Genomic DNA, 12,252 nt, shown 5'->3' with positions numbered 1-12,252 from the left:
AGTGCAAAGCAAGAGGGAGGCGGGAGCGCCGTGAAGGCGGAGCAGTCGCTGAGGAGGGAGGCGGAGTCTCCGCGTGTGCAGGCGGGCGATGGCGCCCCCCGTGGCCTAGAGGTCCCGCGCCCGGGCGAGCCGAGCCCGAGCTTCTCCCGCGGCGTCCGCCCCCGTACCGACTGCAGTGAACATGCAGGTGCCGCTGGCCAGGCTGGCCTGCCCGGGTGAGCGGGGTCTGCGCGCGCGGGTGAGGGGAGCGAGGTCGCGGGGCAGCCCGGGCCCGCGTCATTGGGTGGAACCAAGGCAGAGGTCGCGCGGTCAGCGCCCGGCGGACCCTGGATTCCTCCCCGGCTTCCTCCCCGGCTCGTCCAGCTGCAGAGTTGACAACTAACTAGGCCAGAGGTCACGGGCGGAGGAAACTTGTCTGCACGGCGCCGCCGCGGAATCTCCCCGAGCGCCAGTGCTGAGCCCCCTCCCGAAGCCCAGGCGTTGTCTGTTGCCGAGTTGGAAATGGGTAAACTAACATTTGCACAGCTTTTCCCCTTGGTCTTCAGCTGTCTGGCGTCTTGGCAGTCGTCCTACTCCTTTCTTAAGAATTTGAACCGTTCTGCCACCAGCAGTAACTTTCAAATGCTGCCCAAGTGACCAGAGTGGATCTGGGGCCAGGAATTTTTCTGCGTTGCCTGAAATTAACTCTAGGGCTTTTCGTGTCATGGTTGCGCCTAGAACCGTCAGGATGACTTGGTAAAATACCTCATTACCCGCCCCCCCTTTCACTTAAGAAAAAAAAGTAGAATGATGCAGCGGGATGGGTTTGGTTTTGTTTTGTTTTACTTAAAAACAAAAGAACGGTTAACAAGTCAAAAAAAAAAGTTTACTCCAGGATATTGAATTCTCCCACAACGGCCTTAGTTTTTATCTTTAGTTTCTTTAAATTAATTTGTGGTTATACAATAAACAGGTGTACCTATTGCAAAGTCAACGAATTTCATGAAATTAGAATTGTCAAATTCGGCCATCGTGGATTAAATAGTTAGGATTTCATTTAAAGTTTCTATACCTCGTGCGTGTATTACTACACCTAACGGGTAAGTATTGTTGACTGAAAAAAAAAAAGCACAACCTAAAGATTGCGAATTACGTTTTATTCGCAGACACACTGAGCACTTAAGCCCAGGAGACAGCCTCTTCAGATAGCTCTGAGGGACTGTTCTGAAGAGGTCAGGGAGAAGCCAAGATGCAGAGGAGTTTTTGTAAAAACAAACAAACACAAGCAAAAAAAAAAAAAGCCAGGTAGTTGGAACATGAAAAGATTACTGGTCATTAGTGAAAACCAGATATCTCAAGTTAATGAATTCAGCATTTTGCCAGGTATGGGAAGATGCAAGAGTCTGGCCTCACTGAACTCATTCCTTTGATGTGCACCTTTGCTCTCTGGGGCCAGTGTCCTGCTTCTCTCCATCCTGAATCCCCCCAGGGTGCACAGCTGGGACAGCTGCAGTGGCTGAGGGCTTGATGGCTCCACATCCTTTGTTTACTGAGATGGCAGGTGACATTCTTTGTCCACAGTGCCTCCTCTTACTCATAAATTTGACCAATGTTTGGGAGTCATTTCATGACCAGTTTTTGTCCCATGGTGCTAGGAGGGCTCATTCCTAGATCAGGCGAAGATTCTGTTGAGAGGCCACCCAATGTGTTATTTTGGGGATTGGGCCCTGTTGGTAATCTAAAATTCTCTGCAGCGCCTGTCTTACTAGTTGATGACGATCCAGGAGCTGTTTTCCCTTGTTACTTCTTCCCATATCTAAAGTTGCACTGTTACAATTATTCTAGAGTTATGTATGTGATCAGCTGTCTTAAGACATCATTGATTTTGTTGGAGGCCTGGTTACACATTGGGTAATGCAAGAGAAAGCAATCTTATAAAATAGACAGGACATAAATAATACAGCTAATAACATTAGTAAGGTCAGAGTGCAGCAGAGAGAGGGACAAGTCATAAGTAATTTGAAACTAACAAGAAAGCAAATTAAAACAATGATTAGTATAACTAGTTGTAATCTGGTCGAAATAAGCCATCAAGTCCCCAGGGGAGCCAGCTGGAGAAGCCAAATTCTGGAGGGATCAGGTAGAGAGAAAAAGAAATGTTTCATCTTTGTTTACAAAGGTATACTTAGTCAACTTGGGGTAAGTGTAAGAGGAAAGGTTTTCCAGCTCAGTGGTATGATCTAAAAGTTGTCAGAAACTTGTATTTGTCAAATAGTCCTTTTTGTAAATCTTCTTGAAGATCTTCATTATATAAAAGCATCAGAGTAAAACAATGATTGTCTAAAACGACAAAAGACTTAGTATGGCATGGTTAAAGATCTGATTACAATGCAATTGACAAGAAACTTGGATATTTCTGTGACAAACAACATTTTAAGATAATAACTAGAATTATGACTGATAGCATTATACCAGGACATATCAGACTTTTAGGAATTCTTTACAAATTTTGGAATATCTATATGAATGACATCTAACCTTAGAAGGTATTATCACCACATATTTGACAGTGTTTCCCATGTATGTTAACATAAATAAACTTAGTTTAATATCTCTCTTTGAGATATCTCAGGATTCCTTTGAAGCATCTCAGAGTTAGCTGGGGGTCAGAAGAACTTTAGTTAGAAATTTCGATTTGGGAAGTTTGTCAAAAGTATCAGAAAGGTTTCAAAACACTTGGTCAAATAGGATCATAGGTTGCTGTGAAACAACACTTAATTCACTTAATGAAAGTGACAAAATACTTCAAAAGCAAATCACTTAGAGTCAGGGAAACTCAATCTCTTATCAAAAGCAGTGAAAACTTTGTTCTCTTAACAAAGAGAGGAACCAAGTCCATTCCTACATCAGCCTATTTTTAACAACAAAATCCATTTACCTAATTAAATTTAATCTAATCCCAGCCTGACCATGTCCAGAACTCCTTTTCAGGGCTCCCTTTCTGCAAACCTTCCACAACTTTCTGTGTTCATATTAGTTTGTTCCTTAAATTTTTTAAGGAATTTTTTTAAGGAGAAGTAAATGTCTCTAGGACAAAATCACCCTTCTTTTTCCAACAAATTCATTTCTATTCTTCATATCTTCTTTTGCTGAGAACATACATCCTACTTTCCTAGCACACTGAAATGTTTCCCTTGATATTTTTAGTAGCTTTGATTACATATTACAGTTTTAACCCTTAAAAACCTTAATCTTTAGCAAAAACTGAAAAGGAGCAAGTGATTATGAACTGTTTGTTCACAAACAGCATTTCCTGGTTTGAATATTCTATAACCTTTAGAAACATACATCTTCTCATAGCATAATTTCTTTCCTTAGTGTGGTACAAGAAATGTGTCTAATAAACCCAAACATCTTTAGTTTCCCTCTTGTAAGGAGACAAAAGTAGGTAGATTTAGACCTGTTTAGCAATTAACGTTCCAGTATTTTATCTTATTTGAAATAACCTGGATATTCAATAAATTCCCATCATTTTTAACTTGTCAAAACTCAAATTACCAAAAATCTGAAGAAACTATTTTAAGATAGACCTACCCAAAACATAATTATTCCTGAAGAGTTCACCTGAAAACTCTTATCTCACTTACCTTTATTTTGTAACTTATGAAAATCGTACTATTTAATTTTTTTTCTTGTTGACAAACTGTTACAAATAACATGAACTTATGACCTTCAGTAAACCTAGGTACAATAAAAGTAAGACATGTCTGTATTGACTAAACCAACAAGCTTAAGATAGATTTAATATCAGATATTAATTTAATATTGAATATTTCCTAGATCATGTGAACCCAAAATTCACTCTGGCCAGTTTCTTTTATATTAGAAATATTTAGTTTGTAAGTGCTTATTTTAAGTCAATTAAATAGAGCTCTTTTATAAGTTTAATTTTGATAATATTTTCCAGAGTTTGAGACATCTCATATGTAATGTACAGCCAGACATATAAACAGACAAAACTAGAGATCGCATAGCTTCACTCTAAAAGCTTAGTTATGAATCAGGTATTACCATATAAACTCACTAGTTTATAAGTAACAGTTGGAATAAGTTAAATTTGTTTGCTCAGATGACCAAGGCTTCACTATTTGTGGAAAAGACTTAAGATTTGTATTTGTCCTTGATAAACCCTTAAGGAGGCTATGAATTAGATTTTGGGTGAGGAAACCTTTCCAACAGTTTGAGTTTAAAAAGGCCTTTTTTCCCTTTTTTTTCCCCTTGGTTTCAGGTTTTACCTGTTTGAGCTAATTAGGCTCAGTCTCTGGTCTTTGTGGGCTGTATTTACATTTCTGATTTGTAGAGATTTGAAAGGTACATCTGCTCCTAATTCTCCAAAGAACTGATCTGCAACCTAAATGATATTAAAATATTGATTTGCCCAACTATACTTACTTTATTTGCTTTTGTATCAGAGAGAAGATTTCCATCTAAACTGAAAATCAAGAGTTCCATGTTCTAGAACTTTAGGATTTAATTTATCATGACTTCAAAAGCTTGCATAAGGCATTAACAACGGCCCTCTTTTTGAGTGCACAGGGTAGACCCAGAGCAAAATGTCTATTATTATATTTATTGACCCCTGAGTATTAGTTCCCAGTTTTTACCTTATATTGTATGGGCTCAGGTAACCCTATTGGTTTCATTTCATATGTTTAATAGTTCATGAGGGCCAGATTCATATGCCCTGTCTTATAATACCAAGTAGAGGAAGCCCAGTGAAACATGTCTATCCCACAATAAATATCCCACAAGCCTAGTGAAACATGTCTATCCCACAATTTCAGCAAAAGGGATGTAAACATCTTATATAAAGCCTATTTAAATATACCAATTTTTATAAACTTTCATCTCAATTCTGTCAACTTTTATACCTTTAACTTTGGTTCTCATTAGGACCCAGTCAACAAGCTTTGGTCATACAAGGAGTCCTAGAAGCTTTCTTTCATTCCCCAACCATTTTATCTATTTTGTTTAAAAGGCTCTGGGGTCCCTAGTGAGGGGTTGAGCCAAGAGACTCAGGCCCTTTTGTCAGTCTTTTCATTTGATTAGTTGGCCTGTTGCCCCAAGTAACTGTTGGTCAGGTATCTAAATGTAATTTTCTTCCAGCTTTTTAAATATATATGTTTTTTAAGCTGGGTAGAGTGGACTTGTTTGGGGCCCTTTAATGTTGGGAACCAATAGGGGGTCCCTTTGGCCCATCATCCATAGGTAGTGTTGCATCAAAACCTTTTGTTTTAATCCCACTAACATCCATTTTATTTATCCCATTTATTAATAACCATCTGTAGATTTCTTTATTTGGGGGGTACCAGTCTCTAAAATTTCCACCTTGTCAGGAAGAAGTCTCTAGACTTTTCCCTTCATTTTTTTTAACTTCCGTGTTAAACTAGTTAACATTAATTAGCCTAATGCTTTTATTAGCATCTGTAAGACCCATTGAGGGGAAGCAGAGGCCACAAATAAGTCTTCCCAAACTGTTTTTTCCTTTGTTTGTTTTAAAGGAGTTCTTAGGTTAATCATTATATATGTCTTTTTCTACCTTCTAATTTGTTTTTTTCATGGGTGCCAATAAAACAGCTGCTCACTATGAGAGCGCTCTAAAATTTTACCAGTTTAGAAGTATCTCCAATTTACAGGATCCATCATCTGGCCCTTAATGAGGTATATCTTAATAGTGGCTCAAACCAATAAAATGCAAGAGGCTTCCCAATAAGAGAGTGTGGAGGGTGCTGACTAAACAAGATCCAGAAGGTTTACTCCCAAAAATAGGCTAAGAAAGTAAAGGCCTTCGTTGAACAGGCTGACACAATGAAGGTTAAGATGGCAAAAAAAAGTCCCTGAGAGTTGGCACAGACAGAAGACTGCTCGGAATCCCAGTCAGTTCGATTGGCTGACAGATTGTACACCGTATGTTACCTTCCGGATGGCAGAGACCAAGTTTAAAAACACACACAGCACCGAAGATCAGGTAGAACATTTACATCTCAAAGGCACAGGAAGGAAAATGCAAGTTCCCCCTAGGAGGACTTTTGTTACTTTAAGGTCAGAATTCTGAAAAGGTGTCTTATCAAGCCGGTTTTCTCTAACTTAACTGTGTGCACAATAAAAAAGCCCCATCTTTGTCATTTTTGAGGCAAGATTTCCTTTAATTCCCAATTAAGTAAGTACTTGTAAGTATAAGGTTTGTACGTACATAAACCTGGCTGGAGTCTTAGTTGGAGGCAAAGATATTAGGCCAGCCTCTCACCTCATCACCCAGTCCAGAGTCCCCAGTGTCTTTTAGCCAGGCCCCCCACCCCCAGTATCTTTCAGCTTGGGAACCAGGTGCCTGTTACACACCGCCACATAAAACTCTGGATCATCAACCAATAATCTGGAGCTCTGAGAACCAGGGGAGACTCACCCAGATTCGTCTGGAGTCTCTCAGGAGGTGGGTGGACAGAAGAGGCCTCTGCTGGTACCAAGGCTCCTGTTCCTCAGAGAGTTCAGGTGAAGGAGAGAAGTCAGCTCTAGGTCCCTTAGTGGTCGCCAGACTGTCACCTGGGGGATAAAAGAACACAATGTAAAAGTTGAGAATTATGTTTTAGTCAACAGACATTCTGAGGACTACAGCCTGGGAGACAACCTCTGAGACGGCTCTGAGGGACTGCTCCAGAGACATAAGGCAAGAGCCAGGATCTGGAGAGTTTTTGCAACAATAACAACCAAAACAAAAAACAAAAAAAAACCAGGTAGTTGGAACATCAAAAGATTACTGCTAATTAGAGAAAACTAAAAATCTCAAGTTAATGAATTTAGTGCTTTTCCCTGTATGGGAAGATGCAAGAGTCTGGGCTCATTGAAATTATTCCTTTGATGTGCACCTATACCATCTAGGGCCAGTATCCTGCTTTTCTCCATCCTGAGTCCCCTCAGGGTGCACTCTTGGGGGCAGCTGCAGTGGCTGAGGGCTTCATGGCCTCAACATCCTTTGTTTACTGAGATGACAGGCGACATTCTTTGTCCACAGTTTACTTATGTTTTTTGGAATATCAAAGTAAAGCGGACGCTATCTGCCCGACTCTTAATTGAGTTGAAATTGTTCTTGGGTCAAGTGCTACCCAAATTCCACCCAAATTACCATTTCTATTTTCATCGGGTATTTAAATCATTGCCATTTCATAGCCTGGTGTTAGCACTACTGGCATCAGAGATGGACATAGAATTGCCATCTGTGATTTTGTATGGTGATGTTATGAGTTCACTGGACTTTTTGACCTCACTTCTCTACCACAATTCAGCCGGTGTGTCTAAGTGTTTAAATCTCAAAAATAAAAAAGACAGTTATGTTTATATCATTTTTTGGTCATATAGATGTTTTAAATTTTTAGTTAAGTGATCTTATGATTTTTGAGATTTTTTTGCCACACTTAGAAAAAGCTTTCCACATCAAAGTTTCGTTAAAAAAAAATTACAGTTGTTTTCCCCATAATCTTTTTTGTGTGTGACTGTAAATGTTCTTTTTTAAGCAAGAGTTTTATTGAGATACAAGTCACACACCATACAATCACGTCATCTGAAGGATACGACTCAGTGGTGTTTAGTATATTCACAGAGTTGAGCAACCGTCACCACAGTGTGTCTTAGAACGTTGCCATCATCCCAGAAAGAAACCTCATACCCATTAACAATCACTCCCCAGCCCCTGCAGCCCTAGGTAACAACTCTCCATCCACTAATGGACATTTGGGTCGTTTCCACTGTGGGGCTGCTGTGAATAACGTACCTGTGAACATTCATGTACAAGTTTTTGTGCAGACATATGTTCTCTTTTATCTTAAGTATATACCTGAGGAAGGAGAGGTCAGAGGTCACGGGGGCAGGAGGCATTTCTGCCGCTGGCCTAGTTGCTGTGTAGCAGAGGGGTAGGCATCCGCCGCCACGTTCTGGAAGGTTCTTGGGCTCGACTAGGGCAGTAGCGCCAGGACTTCGGGTCTCTGCTGGCTGAGTGGAGCCGCCACCATGTTTGGCCGCTTGGTGGCGGGGAGGCTGGTGCAGACAGCTGCACAGCAAGTGGCAGAGGATAAATTTGTTGTTGACTTGCCTGATTATGAAAATATCAACCGTGCTGTGGTTTTTATGCTGGGAACAGTCCCATTTCCTGAGGAAATGGAAGGATCTGTCTACTTTTCCTATCCTGATTCAAATGGAATGCCAGTATGGCAACTCCTAGGATTTGTCACGAATGGGAAACCAAGTGCCATCTTCAAAATTTCAGGTCTTAAATCTGGAGAAGGAAGCCAGCACCCTTTTGGATCCATGAATATTGTCCGAACTCCATCTGTTGCTCAGATTGGAAGTTCAGTGGAATTATTGGACAGTCTGGCTCAGCAGACTTCTGTAGGTAATGCTGCTGTGTCTTCAGTTGACTCATTTACTCAGTTCACACAAAAGATGTCGGACAGCTTCTACAGTTTTGCTTCATTTGATGTCTCTCAGGCCCAGATGACACCAAGTCCATCTGAAATGTTCATTCCGACAAATGTGGTTCTGAAATGGTATGAAAACTTTCAAAGATGACTAGCACAGAACCCTCTCTTTTGGAAAACATAATCTGAATAAATTAATTTTTAATGGAAGAAAAAGTATATACCTATGACTGAGTTATATGGAAACTGTATGTTTAACATTCTGAGGAACTGCCAGACTGTTTTCCAAAGTGGCTGCGCCATTTTACTCCCCCCCCCCCAGCAGTGCACGAGGGTTCCAATTTCTGCACCTCCTCTCCAGCACTTGTTATGTCTTATTGATTATAGCCGTCTTAGTGGATATAAAGTGGTATCGTGTTGTGGTTTTGATTTGTTTCTCTGATAGTTAATGATATTGAGCATCTTTTCATGTGCTTATTGGACATTTGTTTATCTCCTTTGGGGAAACATCTATTCAGATTCTTTGTGTGTTTTTAATTGGGTTGTTTGTCTTTTTGTTATTAGAAATGAGTTCTTTATATATGCCAGATACAAGTCCCTTATCAGATATATGACGTGCAGATACTTTCTCCCCTTCCATAGGTTATCTTTTTCCTTTCTTGTTGGTATCTTTTAAAAACAAAAAGTTATTTTTATGAAGGACAGTGTATCTGTTTTCTCTTTTGTTGCTTGTGCTTTTGGTGTCATAGCTAAGAAACCATTGCCTAATCCAAGGTCACAAATATTTACACCCTTTTTTTTTTTTGAGATAGCACGAGGAGTTCCCATACACCCTTCACTCAGCTTAACTTCGTATCCATAGAACAATTAGTAAGAAATTAACATTGGTGCAGTACTATTAACTAAACTACAGACTTTATTCAGATCCTTTTCTGTCCAGGACCCCACATTGCTTCAGCTGTCACGTCTTCTCATATCAAGTCTACTTCGGTGTGGTAATTCTGCTGTCTTTTCTTATCTCTCATGACCTGGCACTTGCGGTGTGCACTGGTCAGGCGTTTTGTAGGAGGTCCCTCGATCTGAGTCTGTCTGCTGCTTCCTCTCGATTAGACTAAGGTTGTGGATTTGGGGGAGGCATAGCACGGAGGTGAGGAGCCCTTCTCATGACATTACATCGTGTGATGCCAGGATGTCTTGTTGCTGGTAATGGTAAAGTTGATCACTTGGGTAAAGTATCTGTCATACTTCTCTACTGTAAAGCTTGTATTTTTCCCTGCCGCACTCTACTTGTTGGAAGCTAATCCTTAAGTTCAGCCCACACTCAAAAGCAGAGAATCAAATAATTTGTGGATATATCACCATAATCGTTTTTTTAATTAATTAATTTATTTATTTTTGGCTGCGTTGGGTCTTCGTTGCTGCGCACGGGCTTTCTCTAGTTGTGGTGAGCGGGGGCTACTCTTCGTTGTGGTGCGTGGGCTTCTCATTGCTGTGTCTTCGCTTGTTGCGGAGCATGGGCTCGGCGCGTGGGCTCAGTAGTTGTGGCTCGCGGGCTCTAGAGCACAGGCTCAGTAGTTGCAGCTCACGGGCTTAGTTGCTCCGCGGCATGTGGGATCTTCCCGGACCAGGACTCGAACCTGTGTCCCCTGCATTGGCAGGCGGATTCTTAACCACTGCGCCACCAGGGAAGTCGTCACCATAAACTTTTATACTTTGACTTTTCCTGTTAAAATCATTGATCAAATGGAATTCATTTTCATATAAAGAGAGAGGTATACTTTTTTCCAAATTTTCTACCTGTCTCTGACCATTTAATGACGAGCTCTCTCTTCTTCCTTATTTGAAGTGGTGTCTTTATCACATGACAGATCCTTAAGTGTATTCCGTCTATTTCTAAACTCTTTATTCTGTTCCTTTGATTATTCCATCCCTTCTCCCATAACAGATTTTAATTACTTAAGCTACAAATACAAGTTTTTATATCTTTCAGGGCTATTCCCAAGGGAGGATTCTCTGCCCTTCTTTTATTACGAGAAGGATTGCCATGGAGAGGAGTACCAGAGAAGGGAGTGAGAAATTGAAGATACAGGAGTTAGGGGGGTCTTTGACGTAGGAATGTCTCTAAGAAGATGGGAAGGGTTAGCCTCATCATCCAGGTGGAAGGATTACTCTAAGTGAGGAGAAAAGACATCTCTTTATTATAACCTGAGAGAATGAACAAAGGACGGACACAATACAGATTACATTAGAGGTTCTTGCCAGGAATTGAGACAGTTCCCACCTGATTGCTTCTGTCTTTCTGTGAGGTTTGATGTGCTTGGTTTCAGGTAAGGGAGGGAGGAGATAGAGGTGAAGGTTTAAGGACAACAGGTTTAATGAACATTCTTGCAGATAAATCTTTGCACACTTCTGTTTATTTCCATAAAATCCTATTTGCTAACTCAGAGAATAGATACGTTTTTGAGGCTCTCAGAAGATGCTGCTATATGGCAGCGTCCACTTAATTTAAAAGGAAGCTGAAACGCAGTTTGCCACCTTGTCCCGGCATAACCATTAGTAACTGCCCCTTATTACTTTCAAAGTATCCAGTTTAGGTGATAAATTATATGGTCATCCTATTTATAAATGAAGCTTGACATGAGGTAAATTGAATAAATTAGTTTATTAGATACTTTTAAAATGTTATAATTTGAAAGCACTGCTTTCTGAGGAAAAGCCAGCTGAATTGTTCACCTAGGAAAGACAATTCACAGCTAAGGGCTCTGCAGCATAGATGTAACCATTCACTGACAGTCCGCAGTGTTGACGTGTCCAGAAGATATACATGTTTCCAAAGAGAAGGTATCATGTGGACTCATAAAATTTCAGGTCAGGGTGGTACCTCAGTAGGGGAGTTCCCTGGCGGTCCAGTGGTGAGGATTCAGCGCTTTCACTGCTGTGACCCTGGGTTCAGTCCCTGGTTGGGAAACTAAGATGCCGCAAGCTGTGTGGTGTGGCCCAAAACAAAAAAAGATGGTCCCTTAGTGATCACCTGGTAGCCCTTTACTTTTTTGAATGAGGAAACAGAAATCTAAAGCAGTTAAGTGATCTGTTTAAGCGTTTAGGGTAATTAACAGAAAACCAAACAGAAGCCAGATCTGATCCCCAATCGTAGATTTTTTTTTTTGCTTTAAAAAAATTTTTTTTCAATCTACTCCTGAGAAAAACTAATTAGAAAAATAATACTGTTCATGATTTTTATGCAGCATACCAGTGCTTTCATGCCTTACAAATTAAGAAAAATTATCTACCTCTGTGTGCTACAAGATGGTCTTCAACTTCTACTGTACCTCGAATCACTACCCACTATACTGTTCATCCCCGGGATAAGGACAAGCGATGGGAAGGTAAGTAATCGTTTCTGTAAAATTGTTGAGACTTTTCTAGACAGTTTGTATCATTTTGTGGAGGTAAATACTATATTTTTCATGATAGTGTAAAATCATCTAATAATATTTTATAACTTTACAAAATCTGTTACATATTAATATTTAGATAAGCAAATGCTTGCAAACTTATAATAATAAATCTCAGTAATAAAAGTTGGATTATGGAAGTTAAAATAAGATACGTCCTCGAACAGAACCTAAGAGAATAAACTAAGACAGTAATGGACTTAGTATAATTCTCCTGGGAAGCAGAGGGGTTATTTCTATAAATAATGCTCTAAAGGATAGTGGGTACTTGTAACCCAGCCTGTAATTTCATCAGGTAATAGTCATCCCAGAATTGATATGTGGGTTTTTTTGGAGCATAGTTGATTTAC

At 40.2% G+C, this 12,252-nt stretch overlaps 1 protein-coding gene and 1 pseudogene across 4 annotated transcripts in view; both read left to right on the top strand.

Moving 5' to 3' along the window:
• Positions 1–4: 4 nt before the first annotated feature.
• Positions 5–12,252, top strand: part of ETFDH (electron transfer flavoprotein dehydrogenase) — a 42,928-nt gene continuing 30,680 nt past the window's right edge. For 2 of the 4 annotated variants that reach the window (XM_089911335.1, XM_089911336.1), the window contains exons 1-2: positions 5–215; positions 11,693–11,833. In XM_089911335.1, coding sequence (XP_089767461.1) covers positions 182–215; positions 11,693–11,833 — 175 coding nt within the window. In that variant the 5' untranslated portion in view covers positions 5–181. Of the gene's footprint in view, positions 216–235; positions 506–11,692; positions 11,834–12,252 lie in introns of those variants that run through there. The other 2 variants (XM_022582238.3, XM_022582239.3) reach the window with 2 other exon arrangements.
• Positions 512–11,752, top strand: LOC149749245 (protein Hikeshi pseudogene; annotated as a pseudogene).

Source organism: Delphinapterus leucas, chromosome 5 (assembly GCF_059928025.1).
Source record: "Delphinapterus leucas isolate spDelLeu-1000000601 "Yukka" chromosome 5, BTC_Dleu_Yukka2, whole genome shotgun sequence".
NCBI classification, from domain to species: Eukaryota; Metazoa; Chordata; class Mammalia; order Artiodactyla; family Monodontidae; genus Delphinapterus; species Delphinapterus leucas.
This window is presented reverse-complemented; position numbering and strand designations above follow the sequence as displayed.